General features: G+C 39.1%; 3 protein-coding genes across 4 annotated transcripts; all 3 read left to right on the plus strand.

Moving 5' to 3' along the window:
* The first annotated feature begins 863 nt into the window (after positions 1–863).
* On the plus strand, positions 864–7,771 carry LOC117305891 (retinol dehydrogenase 8-like). Its single transcript, XM_033790777.1, has 5 exons — positions 864–1,016; positions 3,035–3,203; positions 3,791–3,970; positions 6,642–6,738; positions 7,265–7,771. The coding sequence occupies exons 1-5, from the start codon at positions 921–923 to the stop codon at positions 7,587–7,589; spliced, it is 867 nt and encodes a 288-aa protein (XP_033646668.1). The 5' UTR covers positions 864–920; the 3' UTR covers positions 7,590–7,771.
* A 1,685-nt stretch (positions 7,772–9,456) lies between these two features.
* Positions 9,457–15,827, plus strand: LOC117305895. Of its 2 annotated transcripts, none has more exons than XM_033790783.1 (4): positions 9,457–10,096; positions 12,237–12,347; positions 14,235–14,400; positions 15,229–15,827. In XM_033790783.1, exons 1-4 carry the CDS (start codon positions 9,961–9,963, stop codon positions 15,635–15,637), a joined length of 822 nt encoding a protein of 273 aa, XP_033646674.1. In that variant the 5' UTR covers positions 9,457–9,960; the 3' UTR covers positions 15,638–15,827. The 2 variants fall into 2 exon arrangements, with proteins under 2 accessions (XP_033646674.1, XP_033646675.1); XM_033790784.1 differs by having other exon boundaries at positions 12,237–12,292; positions 14,291–14,400.
* Positions 15,828–18,158: 2,331 nt separating this feature from the next.
* On the plus strand, positions 18,159–22,036 carry LOC117305888. The gene is made up of 3 exons (XM_033790772.1): positions 18,159–20,237; positions 20,945–21,137; positions 21,883–22,036. Exons 1-3 carry the CDS (start codon positions 20,102–20,104, stop codon positions 22,034–22,036), a joined length of 483 nt encoding a protein of 160 aa, XP_033646663.1. The 5' UTR covers positions 18,159–20,101.
* Positions 22,037–23,746: the final 1,710 nt, after the last annotated feature.

The raw sequence follows: 23,746 nt of genomic DNA on the forward strand, positions 1-23,746 counted from the left end.
CTAATTTTCTGGCATAACCAATTAATTTTCGTGCGCTACTAATTAGTTTATAAGTTAGGCAAACAAGAATTTTTTCATGACTGATTATTGTTAGTCAAAACCATACATGGCTATCTTTAAATGAGTAAAATAAGACAGTGTGCATGACTAACTTTTATTAGTCAATCTCGAGTTTTCAGGGATGGATGCACATCCGCTCATAAAAACGTATTCAAAAAAGTTTAAAAATGTGTTTTATTGCAATTCTTCTTTTTTTGGCGGGTAGGGCCTTATCATAGCATTTACCATTAAAGTCACCTGGAAATATAATTTTTTCTTTCAAACATAAGAGTATATGCTAACGAACAATAAAACAATTTTTTTAGTAATTATTTGTCACGATTTATATGTTTAAAAAATATATGAAGTTGTTTTGGGCTGACTCCGCCTACCCCTTTTGTGACGTCAATCGAGGCAGACTTTGCCTGCAATGCGTATAGTAAACACACGTGCAAAGTACATGTACGTCCAAGTCGTGAGTTGTTACATTTTTTTTGAATCGTACAAACTCACGACTTGGTCCGTACATGTACTTTGCAATTGTGTTTACTCTACGCATTACAGGCAAAGTCTGCCTCGATTGACGTCACGAACAGCGCCCTCTCGGGTCGGGGTCTACTCTTAAATTTGTAAATAACATAAGAACTGATTTTTTAAAACCTTAGTTAACTGTTTATTCACATTCCACTCATCAAAACACATGTATTAGTGACAAAAGCTTTATTTTGAAAAAATCCACTTCCAGGTGACTTTAAACCTCTCTCAAGCGATATATAAAAGGGAGACTGTACTTGGTTTAGTCACTTCATAGTTAAGGTTTCCCAGCGGAACGAAGCTTTGAAAGTCGTAGACCAACTTACAGTAATTTTACATCAAAAGAAATGGCGCCCAGAACTGTATTAATAACTGGATGCTCATCTGGAATTGGTTTAGCTACGGCGGTACTCTTAGCAAAGGAGTCGCAGCATGAGTTTAAGGTAAACTTTTCAATTTAATTGGACACTTGTAAGTATGTTGTGCCTGTCCGCGTTTTGGATGTGGGCTATGGGTTGTTTTTCTAACACTCATTCAAAATTAAGAAAGTCATATCCAATATCGATGTACAACGTACGGGAAATTAAGTCCAGTATCGAAACTCGAATGTATGAAAGGTAGAGACACTTCTTATTGTTTTATTGTCTGAAAGACAGATGTTCCCTGGGCCCACACACTAAAGGTTGAAGCATTCGAAAAATGTTCACACTGGTTAATGTATCACTTTCGAGGTGCACTACAATTTCCGTTGCTTCTTTATGGGTCCCTCCACAGTCTCACGAATGTCCATGCGTATTATATATTTAGTTGTCTTATCAAAACAACTATTTATTTTCTAAACATCCAATTTAAATTGCCTTTGTTTTGATTTTGGTTGTGATTTTGATAATGTTGAATTGGAAAACTAACAAGTTTGATTGATTGAATTCAAAAGATTGAGTTTTTGTGCTCACATAATATTTTGTTTGTGAACAACATAATGGGTCCATAAGACTTAGTTTGCCGTCCAACACTTTTTTTCAACCTCTTGAGTTTACCCACCCAGAAATCACTGTTATTGTCTTTGACAATTACCAAAGGTGTCCTGTGCCTTTCACTATACTGTACACTGTGTAAACAATATTATGCCTTTGGCGGGGAAAAAAAAACACTTTCAGTGGGAAACATCGCAGGCCCGTCATCTTTATGTGACTTCTGTTAACATACCCAGATTTGTTGTTGCTCAGATTTGATATGTAGCTATAATTTTACGAAGCATTCTTGTAGAACGTCGTAAGCAGTTTGTGTTATTTGTTACTGTTTAATTTGAACGTATCTTTGCAAAAGCTATGACCCATGAGCTAGTGCTTCTCATATTGAATCAGCCACAGTTGAAATATTAATGATAAAATTGTGCACACTCAGTATAGGTCCAATGTGTTTTTGCGGGTAGATCAACATCCAATGAATTTCGTGCAGGCGATGTGTTGGTTCGCAATTCAAGGCAAATTATGACAACAAGACTTTTTTGGAGAGCTGTTGATATTAGAACATTGTTAGAAACGACCCATTTGAATTGAGAACGTCTCACCTACACAAATATTCTTGCAGCTTCGGCGACCATTACAAATTAAGCCCAATGCACATATTCGTTATTTTCAGTCTGCGTATTATTTTTATTTTTAATTTAAATCTTGAGACATACACAATAGTTACAAGTTGTACATGGGCTGCCAAGGTTAAAACAAAAGTATAAAAACTTTCACAAAAAGATGTGTAAAACCAGACCCCTGCCAACGATAAAAGTATAATTATACAATATAAAAAAGTGATTGCACTGAAACATTTAAAAATCACACAAAAGAAAACAATAAAACACAAGCAAAACCAGACTATTGGAGAAACAAAACTGCACCCACAACAAAACACCGTAACAATAAGAGGAAGGGACAACAATATAAAAATAATAACCAAAGAATGGACTAAAAACCATCAAAAAAAAAAAAAAAAAAATGGCACAGAGAGCAACCGCACAGATTCACACAAAACCCACAGGGCCCGAGGACCATGATAGCAGAAAGCCTCCCCCAAACACCACCCACTGAGGCGCTACAGCTCCCGAGAAATGAGTAAAACAAGTCACAGCACAATCTTAGTCTCAGCATATCGCCAACTGAGAGTCTTTGACAACTATCACAAATATACCAGGCCTGGATTTACGAGGAGGCCGCAGATGCCATGTCTTATGTTGCCCCGGTCTCGGCCTTGGTGCCCCTTCAAAAAAGTTCCATAGAGTTTAAGAACTTGCAATGGAAGTGCCTTGCCCTCTCAAAGGAGAAAATGCAGGACTTGGTCAACCCTGTCTTTAAAACCATCAATTACATGCAAAGTTTTACGCCAATGGTTGAAAGAGCCATGATTGGTTCTGACAGACACCAGTGATTACCAAACCAGTTATTCAATGTCCCGCTGATTGTTACAGGTGTACGCAACGATGCGAAACCTGAAGTCCAAAGCCAACTTGGAGAATGCTGCAGGGGACACTCTGAATAAGACTCTATATATCCGGGAACTTGACGTCACCAAAGAGACAACCATCACGACAGTGGTTGACGAGATTTTGCGAGACAATGGGTCTATGGACATCCTTGGTTGGTAGTTGTTCTTTCTCTGCCAGAAACTTTCTAGTTTGTGAACTGAAAGGCTAATCCAGCGGTATCCATCTAAAATGTTGGAACATCGAGTAAATTGGGGTTGATTTAGGTTTTTGACCATTCCACGACAAGGTTACAAATTGTGAATATCGAACGCATATTAAAGAGTTGTGCTTTAGTCACACATATTTACGTGACCCCGACTTTGGGGAAAAACCGTGAATATTTACGTAAATATGTTTGATGTCTGTTAAGGGCCACCATACATAAATGTATTCGTACCAATCATTACAATAGACCTTTATCACGGTGCAGCCATTTTGATTTTACTCCAGACCTTTCCAACTCATCGTAACCAAACTTTGACCGGACGAAATAATAGTCTGGTACCACTTGTGTAATATACATTAATGCTCCAGTTGTCTTTATTTTCTCCAATTCAACAAAGTATAACCAATCCGAGGCTAGAAGGAAAACAAATAGTCTGGTTCCTTTTTGTACGAGGAATACTCCAAGATGGTGACAGCGTGATACAGGTCAATAATGATTATTTGAACCTTTTAGTTATTTTGTTTTGTCTCCAGTTAATAATGCTGGCTGCTACACTATAGATATGATTGACAGAAAGTCGTTGGACATTTGCCAGTCTGTGATGGATGTCAACTACTGGGGAGTGGTTCGAACTGTAAGAGCTGTGCTGCCAGCGATGAAGAAACAGAAGTCGGGTCGCATTCTCAATGTAACTAGCCTTGCTGGATTCCAAGGTATGTTTATAATCGGCAAGGAGTAGGATTGTCGATTTTCAGACCTTTCAGTAAAGATGAGACCAACTACCCAGCATTTAATAGCCATGCTGTCGGCTTCACCGAAACTCTTTCTAACGTAGGATTAACCTTAGGACTTAGGACAAGTTAAGTTCCGTATCCAAAGGACGCATTGAGCCCATTCTAAATTAGGACGAGTTACTCGACGTCCTTATTTGAGATAAGATTAATTAATCCTACTCGGCTGCATTAATCAACCGTCAACGAGTGGCACGAATATGGGCTTTGACGAGATGCCAAATGTTGTCACCTGCATGAACTCAGTTTTCGAGGTCAAACAAAATAGTCTAACCACATTCTCAAAAGAAACCCCCTTTATTGGATTTATCAAACAGCAAATGTGATTTAAATCAATGTCACAACAGTCAACTTTATTAAAAGGGCTTTGTTTGAGTTAAAGGTGTTTTTGTATTGTCGAAAATTACAGCCGATTGTGGTCCATCGGTACGAGTCTTTTTCTATACCAATCTCAAGTCACGTGATCACATGCGAACATTGGTAGCAAAATCGGTCTATTATCTTGACCTTGCATTGCTGTCACGTTTTTTTAAAGGCTTGTTTAAATGACATCAACTAGCAGATATTTGCTCAACCAAAACGTTACCTTGGAATCAATATCACAATAGAACTTTATACCGTATACACGAATAGTTAAGACATGCTGGTACACGTGCTTGTGGTTTCAAATATTCTTGAATATCCCGGACACTAAACTTTATATCGTACACGGGTGGTGAATACATGATGGTACCGGTACATACATGTACTTCAAGGACAACGTACTTTTACTATTGATATTAACAGATATACTGTTTATTTTGAGTGGGAGAAGAGCTAGCTGTGGATAAGGCGACTACGGTCCATTCAACTCAATTGGTGGTACCGGTGTCGCATGCAAATGTCCTCTATGCAATACTATCCGGACGACATTATTGCACGCCGGACGGTTCTGCATATGCAATTGTGTCCGCCCTGAACTACTGCATAATGCAATTGTGTCCGCCCGGACACATTTGCATATGCAGTTGTGTCCGCGCCCGTGCAAGACTGAGCCGTCCTTGCAGTAAATTAAACGACGGAACACGTTCGCCATTTTGTACAAGCTAAGTGCATGTCATGAATGACATGGGAAAAGTTCGACCGTTGGGTTTTCGCTGCAATCATAACATACGTGAATATTTATGCTGCATATATACGTAGGTTCAGTGCATGCACGCTCGCTTTAAGCGCGCACATGTGTACAGTCATGTACATGTCCGCCGGACGGTTTTTGCATAGCCCCGGACACGATTGCATATGCAAATGTGTCCGGAGCGGACAGTATTGCATGGCGGGCACATTTGCATCTGACAACGGTACATGAAATTCGTGTATAATGTATTTCCACACAGGTATCCTCCTTTGTAGCCTGGCCTCATTGACCAATATTAAGTACTTCGTCTCCCTCTCCACACCTTTGATCTTGTCCCTTGTGTTTATGTCTTGGTGTGGTCAAAGCCACAAGAAGATAGAATAATTTAGCGAAAATTGAGCTCTGTAAAATTGTTTTGGTAATTTAAATATTTATTATTGACTACAAAATTGTTAAACCACGGCTGTATAAGTCTTCAGTTTCTGTATTGTACATGCCTAGGGAGAGGTATAATTATTATAACTGACTAATTAGTTTGTTCTTTAGTAAACAGGTGATGTAGTGTACTGTAATGTAATGTAATTGTTAGAATCATTAGACCTCTATTAAAATAACATTAAATAGTTACTTGAATTAGTTATAACACTCTCTTGGCTGGCCCATATGATCCCCATGATGTGCGCCACCCATATTCAGATTGCTCATACGAATCCCATGTATAAATGCCCATATGGGATAACCAAGGTTGTTTTTTTCCAGATGGGCCCATTATGTATCCCTTAGTTTATTTGGGCCAACCCATATTGGGCCCATATCAATCTTTTCATGCGGGATCAAATGGTGCCCTTATGGGTTACCCCACATGTTAGCCCATAATGGGACCCACATTTTGTCGCATTTGGCCCATGTGGGACCTACCCATGTGCCCCTATATATTAATCAGTTCAGGATCAGCAGGGGCCCATATGGATTAACCCATGTGGGGCCCGTATCTTGGCTCATTCGGACCCATGTGAACGAATGCTACCTGTGACATTCGTGTATATTGGTCAATCAGGGAACGAAAACCATATAGGAATAAATGTAATCCACAAAGTCATCTGCAAGGGTTGATGGTCAGAACAGTTGAGCAATTTAATATTATTTAAGTCTCCCATTGGCCCAATATAACATAACTTCTTCTGTTTAGCAACCACATTAAGGCATGAGTCAAAAAAAGCTGTTAAAAGTTTTCCTGACAAAGTGCACGGAGCCCCCTATATACATCAAACGCCGTAAAACAAAACAAAAATATAAAAAAATGCAGTGTTTTGGTTTTGCAATACAATAACGTTCAATTGGTAACACCTGTGATTGCTATTCCGAAAATATATACTCAATAAACATTTTTTGACAAATTCTTAGACAGTTTAATCGCTGGACTTGACAAAATCATTTTTTTTTTTTTTTTTTTTTTTTTTTTTTTTTTATTGGTTTCAGGTTTTCCTTTCTTTGCCACCTATACATCTTCAAAGTTTGCCGTTGAGGGCTTCTCCGAATCCATTGCTTCAGTATTGCGTGACGCATACAACATCAGGTAAACTCAACTATTATGATCGTAATGTTTGAATCTTTGCATGCTGTGGATAAATAGAAAGGAACTATAAAATAAATGCAAACTTATGGGTAAAACCTTGTTCATTTTGTTCAAGCTTAAACTTAAGCTCAACCACCAGCAGTAGTCCAGCATTCTCCCGAAGACGAGCAGACAGTTCAAAACGTCGAGACCCACACCGGTTCTTGTCATAGCCATCACTCTCTATAAAGAGATCTACACGTGGTTGTACCCTCAAGATTACTCTTTATTTAAAAAAAAAATCCGATTATATTATGATTCGGTCGGAGGCTATGGGTTTTCGCAGAAAAGCGAACTTTGTCGCACTATAGCCAAGCTTGAGTTTTAGATGTGGGCGGGAAAACTCCAGAGAGTTATTCACAAGAAAACCCATGCAATCAGGTAGTGACTGGAAAAGGCAGGTCCACATGGTGCCCCTATAGTGAAATTCGAACCAGGGTTGAAGCGGTGGAAGTTTATTATGAATTTTGTTTATTATTTTCTTAAGAGTTTCCATCGTGGAGCCAGGACCAGTGGCGACACCGCTTGCAGTGATACAGGCTAATGACAAGCCAACTTTCGATGGCTCCGAAGCCGACATGGAGAAAGTTTTTTTCATTCGCCGCAAGTACCTGAAGAGTATGTCTCACGTCTTACAGACGTCTGAGGAAATAGCACAGTTGCATCGAGAGATAATACTTAGCGAAAATCCGCATATGCGGTACCAGAGTAGTGAGTACGTGAAGGAAATCGCCGCAGCCAAGTTCAAGGATACAAGTACAGATGATGTCCTCAATGAATTGAAGCGGGGTATAATAGATCCAAAGCAATAAAATAGGTCAGATTCAGACTTTATTTTTATCTAAAATAATGCTTAGTACATAAAGTGTTTTGCCACCGAAGGAAGAACAAGTTGGGCCTACTACGTACTAGGGGAAAACAATTAAAGGCACCTGGAAATATAATTTTTGTTTTGTAACATTAGAGTATATATTCCTGAACAATAAAATAATTTTTTGAGTAATATTGTTTTTAACGATTTATAAGTTTAAAAAGTTAAATAAAGTTGTGTGAGGGGTGACTCCGCCTACCCCTTTTGTGACGTCAATCGAGGAATACTTTGCCTCGATCGAACATCGAACACACGTACGGGCAAGTACATTCAAGTCCTAGCCGTTAGTTTGTACGTTTTGAAAAAGTTTTTTTTCTTGGATTTTTCCGGCAATGTCGACCAGGTGTATTGCTGCTGGATGCAGCAAAACAACTAAAGATGGTGTCAGTTTGCCAAGTAATTGTTGTCCGGTCCGACGTCTTTTCCAGCGCTGTGCAGCAAACACTTCATCCGAGCCGTCGTGCTTCGAGAATCCGGAATACACTACACATTTTGACATGAACAGAAAAGTTCTTTTCTAAAACATGACGCCACCCAAATAATTTGTCCAGCTAGTGGGGAAGTCGAAGAAGGTATACCTAACGGAGCATTTGCCTAACGTGAAAAAAAATCACGTATTGTTTCAACTTTGAGGGCATGTTTTGGCACTGCATGCGATTCATCGCGCCTCGATTGACGTCACGAACAGCGCCCTCTCGGGTCGGGTTTTTTTTTCAAATTTGTAAATAACATGGACACTAATTTTTTTAAACCTTAGTTATTGTTTATTCATATTCCACTAATCAAAACACATATTTTAGTGACAAAAGCTTTATTTTGACAAAATACCACTTCCAGGTGACTTTAATTTTAGCAGTTGATTTATTCACTGGCCCAATTTCAGAGAGCTGCTTAAGCAGAAAATATTGCTTAACAGCTTTCTGCTATGAAAGCTGAAATTACCATTACACCGGTCACAAATTGCACGTCACACGGTATAGTTTTACCCCCATATTCTGGTAAGCATAATTTTGTGCTTAGCCACTTTTTGTGCTTAAATGCAGCTTTATGAAATTGTACCCTGGGCCCAATAGAGCTGCTTTAAAGCACAACAAAATTGCTTAGCATGAAATTTCTACCAGATAAATTGTACGGGTTTCCTCTCCATGGACGTGTGACGTGACTAAAGTGTTCCCCAAATTTCGCGCAAATTTACGAATTTCCGGGACCAGTTGGTTCCATTTTGGGGCTTAACAACTAATATCTTGTTTACATACTCCGAAGTGAAATGTTTCCTAAAAAATTAATATACTATCGAAATCTGCTGTTCAGTTATAGACTTCTTCCAAAAGTCTGCATTGCCATTAGTTTTAGCGATTACCAAACGATACCTCCCCTAACGTTGCATTACACAACTGATAAAGTTTCATGTGCGCGATTCTGTTTCTTCAATTACTTTATTCTATCTCTTAAACTCCCTTGTGGTTTAACGTAGTTTATTTGCTGTAATCATATTGTTGGGAAACTAGTTTGCCGTTATTATGTCGAAGTAAAGTAAATTTGTCAATATGACTTGAAAAAAAGGTGTTATTCCTTTTTCATTCTTTCTTCTGTAAAAGTATTAAAAAACGCATAAACTTACTCTACCAGAAATTAATCAGAATCATGGTAAAACATTGAGCGGGTTTTCACATTGAGTGGGTATTTGTATTGAACGATTCGACTCATGACCTTTATTGTAGCGGTAAATCTCTAGCCTTGGTTTCAAGGCGCTCGCGGCTTTCTAGATAATTAAAAAAACAAAAAAAAAAAACGAACAGCACCAACACTGGTGCTCGCCCGGATTGTGCTGTATTATTGCAGAGGGGAATTCCCTATCGCCACTGGGCCCATCAAAACAAATACATGTAAAGTTTTATTTGCTAAGACTCCGACCTTTGCTTTAGGCTAAAGTGACGCCCAAACTAGAACTTAAGTATATAATTATACATCGTGCATCCGCTTGGTACATTACATTATTAGCATTTCGAGGGACCCCACAGCCATGGCAGACACACGGGTGTTCTTTTTGTCATCCAGATATTAAGTCTGCTGGTGCAGAATACTGCCCGGATGCAAAAGTCAGAGGGCAGTGATGTATGAAGGGCATAATTGTTGATGTATAGTTGTTGTTGTGGTTCACCAGGAAATATCATTTGCTGCTCACATCAGATGATTGCCAGCAATAGTGTTGCCGATTGCATGACAGGAATACAGTGTATATATATATAGTTTGTTGTTGTTATTGTTATTGTTTTGTTTATCGACCACTGAGGAGTCCAACAAGACCAATCATGGCTAGTGAAATTGCCAACGTCGTCAGCTTTTTCCAACCTCTGGGGACCAGTGAGACAGTTTGTCACAACATTCCCTGCAGCAGAATGATACGTGAGCTGCCATTACTTCCGCCAATACCAATTGACTGTAACGGTAAATGTACACGTTGTGATGATTTCAATTATATTTATTGTACATAAACAAAATTATTAACAAAATGTAAAGTTGTTTAAATTATGTTCACATTACAAATGCCATGGTATAATTTTGTTCCTTGTCACAACAATCCCTGCTGCAGAAGGCCGCCACCAATTCCGTACCCACCATGCCTGCCGCCTAACGGTAAATTAACACGTTGTGATGATTTCAGATCATATATATTGTACATTTATCATACCAACTGACAAGGTACCGATCACTGGTACCGATTCGTTCAATTCATTTGTTCAAGGTGCAACCAGAATGTGCATTTTACTCAATGACACAATGAAACCATCAAACGTCGTGTTATCCAATAGCAAATGATGTGCTCTATTGACCCATTTCACCTGACGTCATCAGCAGAAAAATCTTGAATGCGCCATACTGGTGGGCAATTTCACTGTGCGTTTTTATATTAACTTTATGGTGCGCGGTATGCAGTGAAAAAATGAGAAAATTAATGTTTGTTAAAAATAATAATAAACAAAACTTTCCAGTTAACTTACACGTAATAACAAAAATAAAAAATAAAAAACACATTAAGGTTGGTTGAAAACAAAAAGTAAGTAAACTTACACGAACATAATAATATTATCAAGTTAACTTACACGAAACAGTACAATACAATAATTTAAAAAACATGAAGGTTGGTCGAAGGACCGAGTTGACTTGTACTTGGGACCGAGTTGACTTGGGACCGAGTTGACCTGGGACCGAGTTGACTTAGGACCGAGTTGACTTGGACCGAGTTGGCTTGGGACCGAGTTGACCGGTACCCATAATTATGCATATGCTACATGTGCCGTGATGCCTGGTGAATGTGGGACCTCTGAACGTGTGTACACGTTACGTGGGCCTAAAGATCAACTGCACACTGCGCGTGCTGAACATTATAACCTATCCCGAATCACCTTGACTCCTTTGGACCTTTAACCCGCATACTTTTCGTTTTGCCGTGGCGCTTTTCGTTTTGCCGTGGCGCTTTTCGTTTTGCCGTGGCGCTTTTCGTTTTGCCGTGGCGCTTTTCGTTTTGCCGTGGCGCTTTTCGTTTTGCCGTGGCGCTTTTCGTTTTGCCGTGGCGCTTTTCGTTTTGCCGTGGCGCTTTTCGTTTTGCCGTGGCGCTTTTTGTTTTGCCGTAGCGCTTTTTGTTTTGCCGTGGCGCTTTTTGTTTTGCCGTGGCGCTTTTTGTTTTGCCGTGACAGTTGTAGGCCACCGTACTAACTGCCCACCAACATGGTGAGCGTGGCATTGGTCGCCGCGTGTGATACGCGTGCAAGGGGTCAATAGCAACATAATTTATCACTTCAATCAGTCCATTGCATGATAAGAACTGTATACTACAAACTATACCAAGATCAAGCTGGTCACCTATGGTGATTTGACATAGCAGCATTTGGGGGTCAAACAATGGTCATCGAGACGGGAGGAACAATTTGAATCTGTTACTTTTCACCTGCTTTGAATTTTGAATGTTTTAATCTTGATACATTTGTATTATTGTTTCGATTGTCTGTATTTCGATGAGTGTTTTATGACCGGGAAAACCCTTTTTATGTGTAAGCTCTATAATCATGACTAACGCCGCGTTTGCATTGGACGATTGGGTCTGGTAAACTACCGGCTCGTCAAGTTTACCATTTTAAAGTTGGACACTTTTGGTATTACTCAAAAACGTTGTTAGCATAAAAACGTACTTGGTATTGAGTAATGGAGAGCTGTTGATAGTATACAACATTGTGAGAAACGGCTCCCTCGCTCGCTCCCTCTGCAGCAGTAACGTAGTTTTCGAGAAGAAGTAATTCTCCACCAATTTGATTTCAAGACCTCAGAATTAGATGTTGAGATCTCGAAATCAAGCATCTGAAAGCTTTTTTTCTTTCATTATTATCTTGCAACTTCGACGACAAACGTAGCTCAAATTTGCACAGGTTTGTTGCTTTATGCATATGTTGAGATAATTATACCAAGTGCGAAGGCTGGTCTTTGAAAACTACCAATAGTGTCCAGTTACTTTAAGTCCAATGCGAACACGGCTTAAATAAATCGAATTTCATCTAATTTAACTCTCTCTTAATTAATTGTTTATTAACAGTGACGACGACTACGACGCCTATGGACACTACGACACCTAGTGGCGGTATGACAGAGGTGTCCACCACGATTTCTGGTACAATTCCGTACCCACCATGCCTGCCGCCTAACGGTAAATAAACACGTTGTGATGATTTCAGATAATATATATTGTACATTTATCATACCAACTGACAAGGTACCGATCACTGGTACCGATTCGTTCAATTCATTTGTTCAAGGTGCAACCAGAATGTGCATTTTACTCAATGACACAATGAAACCATCAAACGTCGTGTTATCCAATAGCAAATGATGTGCTCTATTGACCCATTTCATCTGACGTCATCAGCAGAAAAATCTTGAATGCGCCATACTGGTGGGCAATTTCACTGTGCGTTTTTATATTAACTTTATGGTGCGCGGTATGCAGTGAACAAATGAGAAAATTAATGTTTGTTAAAAATAATAATAAACAAAACTTTCCAAATAACTTACACGTAATAACAAAAATAAAAAATAAAAAACTCATTAAGGTTGGTTGAAAACAAAAAGTAAGTAAACTTACACGAACATAATAATATTATCAAGTTAACTTACACGAAACAGTACAATACAATAATTTAAAAAACATGAAGGTTGGTCGAAGGACCGAGTTGACTTGTACTTGGGACCGAGTTGACTTGGGACCGAGTTGACCTCTGGGACCGAGTTGACTTAGGACCGAGTTGACTTGGACCGAGTTGGCTTGGGACCGAGTTGACCGGTACCCATAATTATGCATATGCTACATGTGCCGTGATGCCTGGTGAATGTGGGACCTCTGAACGTGTGTACACGTTACGTGGGCCTAAAGATCAACTGCACACTGCGCGTGCTGAACATTATAACCTATCCCGAATCACCTTGACTCCTTTGGACCTTTAACCCGCATGCTTTTCGTTTTGCCGTGGCGCTTTTTGTTTTGCCGTGGCGCTTTTTGTTTTGCCGTGGCGCTTTTCGTTTTGCCGTGGCGCTTTTCGTTTTGCCGTGGCGCTTTTTGTTTTGCCGTAGCGCTTTTTGTTTTGCTGTGGCGCTTTTTGTTTTGCCGTGGCGCTTTTTGTTTTGCCGTGACAGTTGTAGGCCACCGTACTAGCTGCCCACCAACATGGTGAGCGTGGCATTGGTCGCCGCGTGTGATACGCGTGCAAGGGGTCAATAGCAACATAATTTATCACTTCAATCAGTCCATTGCATGATAAGAACTGTATACTACAAACCACAGAGTACAAACTATACCAAGATCAAGCTGGTCACCTATGGTGATTTGACATAGCAGCATTTGGGGGTCAAACAATGGTCATCGAGACGGGAGGAACAATTTGAATCTGTTACTTTTCACCTGCTTTGAATTTTGAATGTTTTAATCTTGATACATTTGTATTATTGTTTCGATTGTCTGTATTTCGATGAGTGTTTTATGACCGGGAAAACACTTTTTATGTGTAAGCTCTATAATCATGACTAACGCCGCGTTTGCATTGGACTATTGGGTCGGGTAAACTACCGGCTCGTCAAGTTTACCATTTTAAAGTTGGACACTTTTGGTATTACTCAAAAACGTTGTTAGCATAAAAACGTACTTGGTATTGAGTAATGGAGAGCTGTTGATAGTATACAACATTGTGAGAAACGGCTCCCTCGCTCGCTCCCTCTGCAGCAGTAACGTAGTTTTCGAGAAGAAGTAATTCTCCACCAATTTGATTTCAAGACCTCAGAATTAGATTTTGAGATCTCGAAATCAAGCATCTGAAAGCTTTTTTTCTTTCATTATTATCTTGCAACTTCGACGACAAACGTAGCTCAAATTTGCACAGGTTTGTTGCTTTATGCATATGTTGAGATAATTATACCAAGTGCGAAGGCTGGTCTTTGAAAACTACCAATAGTGTCCAGTTACTTTAAGTCCAATGCGAACACAGCTTAAATAAATCGAATTTCATCTAATTTAACTCTCTCTTAATTAATTGTTTATTAACAGTGACGACGACTACGACGCCTATGGACACTACGACACCTAGTGGCGGTATGACAGAGGTGTCCACCACGACTTCTCCACCATCAGATAATGCAGTGTGTTGGTGGATTGTTCTTATAATAGCAGCAGTAGGCCTACTGCTAATAATTCTATTGATCTGGAAGCGAAGGTGAGAAACCGATAATTTGTATGGTTGTAAGATCATCAAAGGGTTAAAATCACCACTGCCTAATACATGCCTTTACGACTCACGACCAACAATCCTGGGTCAGTGATTGACCCAGCGGTGTCAACATGACCCAAGAACGTGTGTCAAAATGAGACCCGGGTTAGATCACACTGACACAGAAGCCGACTCAGAATTTCACAGTCATTAAAATTTTAATTCAATTGGCTTTTTTCAATGTTTTCGGATTGCTGTACCTCATTTATCGAACGATCTCCATCTACACATCAAATAAGCCACCACTATCTCAAGTTTCAATTCGTCGTATAGCCTGTACATTGTTATTCCTTCGTTCCTCTGAGCGCAGTTGTTACTCTACTTCCGAGTGAAAGTAGAGTAAGTGGCGGGTGGCGAATATATAAACCCTGTATACTTGTCATTTTTATCAGAGTAAATTCATATCACTAAGTACTGGTAGTATAGAAACATTCACTATCACAAATAGTGAGTCATATTTTTTACCCTGTAAAGGCACTGGGCACTGGGTAATTACTCAAAATGATTTTTAGCATTAAACCTTTGTTTGTTATGTTATGCAGTTATGTTGGGATACACCAAGTGAAAATACTGGACTTTACCATACGTGTCCAGTGCATTCAAGTAATTTTTCGTACTGCTCCCACAGTTTATTGTGTTCTCTACGTAATTCCCTTTAATTTTGTGACTTCCATCGTTTTGAAATAAAGATGTCATCGAAAAAGTCAAAGTCTTCATTTACTTCTTCCTCTTCATCTCCACATTCATAATAATTATCACCTTTTTGCTATGCAGGTCTTTCAGGGGAATTAACTGCCTCTGTTCTTCAAAACCTCGTGACGAAGTTCCACCTGACATTGGACTTTTTGTTGAGCCTGTCGAGCTTGTTGAGCCTGGCGTTATTGAGTTGCATGCACGTTCAACTGACGTGGAACCGCCGCCACATCGTTACGAGGAGATTGGAAATGCAGCACCAGTACAGCCAGAATCTGAGCTGCTCTACGAGACAAGTTTTGGTAATGAAGGGCAACTTCGTGGTGTACATGTTGACCATGACGTGGAACTACATGCTGACCATGCACGCGTTGAAGAACGTTCAACTGACGTGGAAACAACCCCCAATGTTTACGAGGGAATCAGTAATGCAGCAACAGTAGAGCCAGAAGCTAAACTGTTCTACGAGTCAAGTTTTGGTAACGTTTAGGACAACCCCGTGCTGTACATGCTCACCCTGACATGTTGACCCTGACGTTGAATGCACGTTCAATTGACGCGGAAACAACACCACATTGTTACGAGGAAATGCAGCACAAGCAGAGTCAGAAACTAAGCAGGGCCCAATTTCATTGAGCTGCTAAGCACTAAAATTTGTTTAGCATGAAATTTCTTTCTTGATACAAACAGGATTACCAACAAAATTTCCATTTGATGGATATTGCCTGTTACTGGTATTCAGCTGTTGCTGGCTTATCCTGAAAACCACATGGAAATTTGGTTGGAAATCCTGTTTTTATGAAGGCAAAAATTTCATGCTTAGCCCTGCTCTATGAGTCACTGTTTTGGAAATCGGATGAAAAACCATCCACGCAGAATTAACACGCGTTGTTAAACGCAGTGGACACTATTGGTAATTGTCAAAGACTAGCCTTCACAGTTGGTGTATCTCATCATATGCATAAAATAACAAACCTGTGAAAATTTAAGTTCAATCGGTCATCGAACTTGCGAGATAATAATGAAAGAAAAAACACCCCTGTCACACGAAGTTGTGTGCATTTAGATGGTTGATTTCAAGATCTCAAGTTCTAAATCTGAGGTCTCGAAATCAAACTCGTGGAAAATTACTTCTTTCTTGAAAACTATGGCACTTCAGAGGGAACTGTTTATCACAATGTTTTATACCATCGACCTCTCCCCATTACTCGTCACCAAGAAAAGTTTTATGCTAATAATTATTTTGAGTAATTACCAATGGTGTCCACTGCCTTTAACATTATCGTTGTCGTTCTGTTTATCGAGGCCTGTGTGGCCGGGTACGGAAGCTTAAATTGCCATCATGTTACTCAGTTACCGAGATAATTTATCTCAGAAACACGGAATATTTTCTTGGAAACACCGAATTCAATGATATGTTATCTTGGAAACTCGGAATTCAATGATAAGGTATCTTGGAAACACGGAGTTCAATGATAAGGGATCTTGGAAACACGGAATTCAAGTAACATGATGGCAATTTAAGCTTCCGTAGGCCGGGCCTTTAGCCTTGCTCAAGGCAGTCGCCCTATTCACTTCGAAAAAGACGCCGTAAACCCATCCAAAAAGTTTGTGGTAGAAGAGGTGTGCTATGAATCCCACAAAGATAGTTTGGACACCACAAAAGGCTCGATGGCCAAATCAACAAAACACATAGAGTCAAGTCTATATATCATTGAAGTCCTACAGAATGAAACATTTTCTTAATCATCATTGAGGAAGTTTGTGGTAGATGAGGGGGTGTGCTACAAATCCACACGATAGTTCGGACATCACAAAAGGCTCGATGGCCAAATTAACAAAACATATGGTCAAGTTTCCCTAAGCAATGAATTATCTACATCACCGAAAAAACTCAATCAACATGGTTTTGTGGAGTTATTGGTGGTTGCATTATTTAACAATGAGCTCACTTTATAAAAACAGTCGATGAAGACTTTGATTTTTTTTTAACATTTGTGTAGTAATACCAATAGTTGATGCACTGTGGGAATGCACTTTCGCATAATATAATCACGAGGTGAAATCTGGATGGTTCCATTTATACGAGGCATTTGCGCCAACAGAATTTTGTAAGGATCGTGTAGACATTCCTACTAGTAACCCTTTTCAGAAGAAAAAATTCCGCCTGAAATCGCTTCGAAGTTTGGAAAGAAAATGGCATTTAATTTCGAAAAAAAGAAAACGACCCTGTCAGATCACCTCTAAAACGACACTGCATACACCGTCGCGTCTGCTGAAGTGTGACCGAGAGTGTGCAAGTTTTGCACGTATATAAATAGGAACTTCCGGTATCAAAGTTGGTTCTATTTCAACTGTGACTTCATTTCTAAATCAAGCTTTTTGGAGGCTTAACAACTGATATCTGTTTACATACTTCGAAGTGAAATGTTTCTTGAAATGCTTTATATGCTATCGAAATCTAAAGGAATAGTTCCAAAAGTATGTGTTGCTATTAGGCATAAAAATGTTATGTTGGCGTAACCCGACCTACCCTAAAAATACGATCTTTCGGGATTTTAATTTTTTTTTTTAGGAAAGAAATTCAAAGATTAAAATCTATTAAAGCCATTATACACTTTCAGTACAGAAAAAAAAAGTTCACAGATTTACAAATAATTTACAGGGTTTACAGAAGGTAATGGCGAAAGACTTCTCTTGAAATTTTGTTCCATGAAATGCTTTACCTTTTGAGAAAACATTTAAACAATATCAATTCTTGATAGCGAGAATTACGGATTTATTTATAACACATGTCATGGCATGGCGAAACGCACGGAAACAAGAGTGGGTTTTCCCGTTATTTTCTCCTGACTCCGATGACCGTCTGAGCCTAAAAAAAAAGATTTAAGTTTGTTATTTTATATATAAGTTGTGATACACTAAGTGTGGGACTTGGACAATACTGAGTACCGAAAGTGTATAATGGCTTTAAAGACAGGTCATCAAGAGTTTAAAAATATTTACTATCTGTTGTGTGTAGCCTTGTTTTTTTTTTTTTTTTTTTTTTTTTTTTTTTTATCGTGTATACGACCGGCTTAAACAATAGGAAAACATGTCATTTTCGTTACTGGGAGGGAGAAAAAAAAAACATCCCTACTTACCTATCCTATTTTTGGGGGCCCGTTACGCCAACATAACATATTTTTGTGTGTGCCTTAGTTTAAGCGAATTCCAAACGATACATTCCCTTCAAACACTACGCAACCGACAAAGTTTCAGGTGTGCGCGATTCGATCATTTTCTACAATTTTATTCTATTTCTTTGGTCTCACGTAGTTTATTTGCTATAGTCATATTGTTTTGAAACTAGTTTGTCGTTATTATGTGGAAGTAAAGTAAATTTGTCAATAATTTTTTTTTTTTTAATATGACTTGAACAATGTGTTATTCCTTTTCTTTTCTCTTCTGTAAAAGTACGTAGAAAAACTGCATAAACTTACTCTGCCAGAAATTAACCAGATTCATATGGTAAACATTGAGTGGGTTGGCGCATAAAATGTATACACTTTAACATTCCTTTCATAGCAAGGCTGGCTACAAGAGGTGAGACTTTTTTCTTGACCCTGTTTCTTTGTATTAAACGAGTCGACTCATGACCTTATTAATAGCGGTATATCTCTATCTTTGTTTTCGAGGCGCTCGCGGCTTCCTGGATTAAAAAAAAAACCACGAACAACGCCAACACTGGTGCTCGCACAGACATAAAGAACCTTATTTTAAAAATTGTTGGTGAATTTTTCACCCTTAAAACACAAACTTGTTATCATCACCTCCTCATTCGCCCATTGCTTTACGCGTTGTTTTGCTTGCGATTTGCGGAATTTGCCCACGGTTTGGGGTATAGTCGGTTGCTGTCAAAATAACGGTATCCAGACGTTGATTTCCATATGTGCTGTCCGTCTATAGGTTCTTTATGTCTATGGGTGCTCGCGCGGTTTGTGTTGTACTCGGGTCGTACGGGAAGCCGCGAGCGCATTGACTTAAGGCTACAACAGGCCCCAGACGGGGAGAAAGACTATCAAAGGGCTCCCCATGTGACGGGATTGCAGAGGGGAATTCCCTAAGCCCAGATGTAAAATTACATGCTGATCGTCTTTTGTCTATTAATCAGCAGATTACAAGAGTGTTCATTTTTTAAGTTTCATTTATCAACTCAAAATTAAAAAGACACGATTCAAACACTCATTGTTTATCTAGTAGGCCAAGTACTTTCTCATCATCCAATGTAGCCGCGGAGAAGTCACGTTGAACATTTTTGACGAGACGAACATGTCTTTGTGTAAACAACTTGCTTGAAAATGTTGTAATTTTAAGTGGTTTGTGTTTGCTGGTATTAATTTGAAAAGAATCGAAACAACTGTCTTTTTTATTCCCTTTTTATTAAGATGACATTTTTATAAAGCCAAGGGGTCAATCAAAACAAATAAATGTACAGTTTTCATTTCTATAACTCGACCTTTGCGTTTAGGCTAAAGTGACGCCCAAACTGGAACTTAAGTATAGAACTCATACCTCTGCCCACTTTCGTAAAGATATCCGCTTGGTAACCTTACATTATTAGCATTTCGAGGGACCCCACAAAAACCCCGAGTGCATGACATGGCTGTGCACAGCCATGTCACGTACACGGGGTGTTCTTTTTGTTATCCAGATAACTGGTGCAGAACACTGCCTGAATGCCATAAGTCATAGGCTTAAGAAAGGCATAATTGTTTATGTAAGAATAGTTGTTGTTGTGGTTCACCAGGAAATATCATTTGCTGCTCACATCAGATGATTGCCAGCAACAGTGTTGCATGACAGGATTACAGTGTATATAACGCATCTACATCATCGTCCTGTACACATTGTTCTAGTTTGTTGTTGTTATTGTTTTGTTTATCGACCACTGAGGAGTGCAACAAGACCAATCATGGCTAGTGAAATTGCCAACGTCGTCAGCTTTTGCCAACCTCTGGGGACCAGTGAGACAGTTTGTCACAACGTTTCCTTCAGCAGAATGATACGTGAGCTGCCATTACTTCCGCCAATACCAATTGACTGTAACGGTAAATTTCAATTGTATTTATTGTGCATTTATTTAAACAAAATTAACAAAAATTAATGTAAAGTTGTTTAAATTATGTTCAAATTGCAAATGCCATGGTATAATGTTTTCCTTTAAATTTTACCAGTGCTCATTTTTGTAAATACATTGCCTTTTATTATCATACCAACTGGTAATAGGCACCGATTCGTTCAGTTCATTGATTACAATGTCCAATATGCAGCAGAATGTGCTTTTAACTCAATGACACAATAAAACCATCAAACATCTTACTATCCCATAGCAATTGATGTGCTCTACCCATTTTTTTATTTTTTATTTTAATATTATAGCAATAGCATTTTAAGTCATAGTTTTAAGCATTCACTTATCAGTTCATTGCATAATAAGGACTGTGTAACTACAAACCATCAAAAATCAAGCTGGTCATCTATGGTGATTTTGACATCGCAGCATGTTGGGGTCAAACCTAATGGTTATTGAGGGATGAAACCCAAATACAGGCACTGTTATTAGTTCTAAATTCATTAAAATATCCTGCTTGTGGCTTGTAGTGTTTTGTGTACTGTTTTATGGTAACAAAATAATATAATGTTATGTTATTGTTTTGCAAATTTGATGTATACAGGCCGAAAGAATTTCCCATCGTAAATAATAAAATGAATTGAAACTGAAATTGAATTGAAATTTTCTGTTGTACTATAACAGTCGACCCATCACCAACATGCCCGACACCTTGGCCCGGTTGCGGTACCATCGCTCCAATGCCACCTGGTTGCGGTACCACTCCAATGCCACCTGCAGATACATGCAATACAATCTGCTGGATTATTCTGGCAATAATTGCCATTATTAGTTCATTTGCAGCAGCTTCGGCTCTAGTTTATTTCTGGAAAAAAAGGTAAGACGCCGAGAGCCTTATAATGGTGTGATCAAATAGTTTAACTCGCACGTTATACATAATTCGTGCCGTTGTGAACTCACTTTAAAAAAAAACGGGTCAGTGATTGACCCACATTCCGGGTCCCCGTTGGGGTATGACCCATTATGGGTCAATATGACCCAAAATGTGTGTCACAATGACCCGGGTCAGATCACACTGACGTAGAATCCGAGTCAACAGCTTATTTTGTTCTCGATTCCGGGTCAGTCCTGGGACACGGAATCATCCTGTCAGTTCTGACCCTTGTTTGTTTGTTTTTTTAATTACGGTACTGTGTTACCATTGCATAGCTGAAAAACACAAAATAAAACGAGAAAGAGCAGTCTTAATAATTGAATTTTATTTTACTAATTTATCCAATTGAAAGTAAAGATTTCGAGCCATATCAGAGAGTGGCGAGTATGACACCTGTATAATCATTTCTTTTTTTTTCAAAAATAATAAATTTAATAAAAGTAATGATAGAAATATCTTCCCAAGTATTACCAAAATATATGTGCCATAATATTTGTTTACCCTGCAATTTATTTTGTCTTACTGCTCCCACAATGTACTGTGTTCTCAACGTAATTACCCTGTAAATTTGTGACTTCAATCATTTTGAAATAAAGATGTCATCGTAAAAGTCAAAGTCTTCTCCTTTTTCGTTACTGCATGTTCTTCATCATTTAACCCCAAATTATCGCAACTTTTTGTTTTGCAGGTATTTCAAAGACATTTTCTGGATCAATTCTCATGACAACGAGTCAAGGTCTGGTACCGATGGTCCACCTGATGCTGACGTTGAGTTGCATGCAACTGACGTTGAAAACGACGCAACAATGTCACAGGAGATCGGAAATCCAGCAGTCCAATAACTAAACTGTTCTACGAGCGAAGTCTTTGGTAACGTTTAGGGCAACCTCGTGTGAACTACTCTCATGACGTTGAACTACATGTTGACCCCGACGTTGAACTATACATGCACGTTCAACTGACGTGGACACAATTAACCCCAACGTTTACGAGGGAATCAGTAATGCAGCACCAGAGAGCCAGAATCTAAGCTGCTCTACGAATCAAGTTTTGGTAACGTGTAGGGCAACCCCGTGCTGTAGGCCTCACGCTGACCCTGACGTTGAACAATATTTTGACTCAACGTTGAATTATATGCACGTTCAACTGACGTTGGATCGACACACAACTTGTTGCCAACGAGGGAATCGGTAATACAGTAGAGCCAGAATCTAAGCCGCTATACGAGTCAAGTTTTGGTAACGTTTAGGGCAACCTCGTGTTGGACTACATGTTGACTCTCAAGACGTTGAACTACATGTTGACCCTGATGTTCAACTATACCATGCACGTTCAACTGACGTGGAAACGACCCCAAATGTTTACGAGTGATTCAGTAATGCAGTAGAGCCATAATCTAAATTGCTATGAGTCAAGTTCTGGTAACGTGTATAGGGCAACCCCCTGCTGTAGGCCTACATGCTGATCCTGACGTTGTATGTTGACCCTGACGTTGAACAATGGTTATGAGTCGAGGGGGATCACTATATAAATGCAGCACAAGTAGAGCAGCATCAGTAACGCCATAAACTAAACTGCGCAAAGAGCTACGTACGGCACTTAAATGCTTCTACTTATATAAACTAATAATGACGAGCGTCGTGTATAGAAATGTATACTGTTTTCTGCATTGAATTCACTTTGTGTGGATCGTTTTTAGTGAGGGGGTGTGGGTCTACCCATCGGATAATCCCCAAGTTTAAATCCGAGGTTGAAATTCTTTTATAATTAGCCCGGTTCATATACACGGGACGCAAACAATAACCTGACGCGCCGCAGGGCAATATGTTATTAGGGAGAATGGACGAGAAAGTGTAGATTCGTGAATAGAATGTACCAGCCGAAGGTGAGTACATTGTAGTCACGAATCTACACTTTAGAGTCTATTCTCTGACTTAAACTATTTCCACCATTGACTAACAGTTTCAATGGTTTGGATTTCTCAATAGTAACAACTATAGTTAGTCTAATAATAATAATAATAATAATGATTACATTTATATAGCGCTTCATACTAAAAATAAGTTTCTAAGCGCTTCACAAAGTAAATATAAACGATTAAGTAAGCTAACGGGAAAATTAAAGCTAGAAATATACAATAATAATACAAAAGGTACACGAAATATACAATATATAACAGGCTATTTAGAAGAGACAAATATCATTAGACTATGTGAAAAATTATTGTAATCTCATTGGCACTGATGGAAACCATTGAAAAGATGGGTTTTTAATTGTGTTTTGAAACTGCCAATTGTCTGAGCATTCTGGATGTAGGAGGGGAGACTGTTCCATAATGTGGGGGCACATACTGAGAAGGCTCTATCGCCGTATCGTGTGTTGGTACGGGGACCTGGTGCAAACTGGGATGATGATGAAGATCTAAGGTTGATTGAGGGGCGTGTTCTGGAAGACAAAAGTTCAGCTAGTATGATGGTTCATGGTTACGCAATATCTTGTAGGTGAGGAGGAAGAACTTTGAACTGGGTGCGACGGGGAATGGGGAGCCAGTG

The sequence above is a fragment of the Asterias rubens genome, unplaced genomic scaffold (assembly GCF_902459465.1).
Source record: "Asterias rubens unplaced genomic scaffold, eAstRub1.3, whole genome shotgun sequence".
Lineage (NCBI taxonomy): Eukaryota > Metazoa > Echinodermata > Asteroidea > Forcipulatida > Asteriidae > Asterias > Asterias rubens.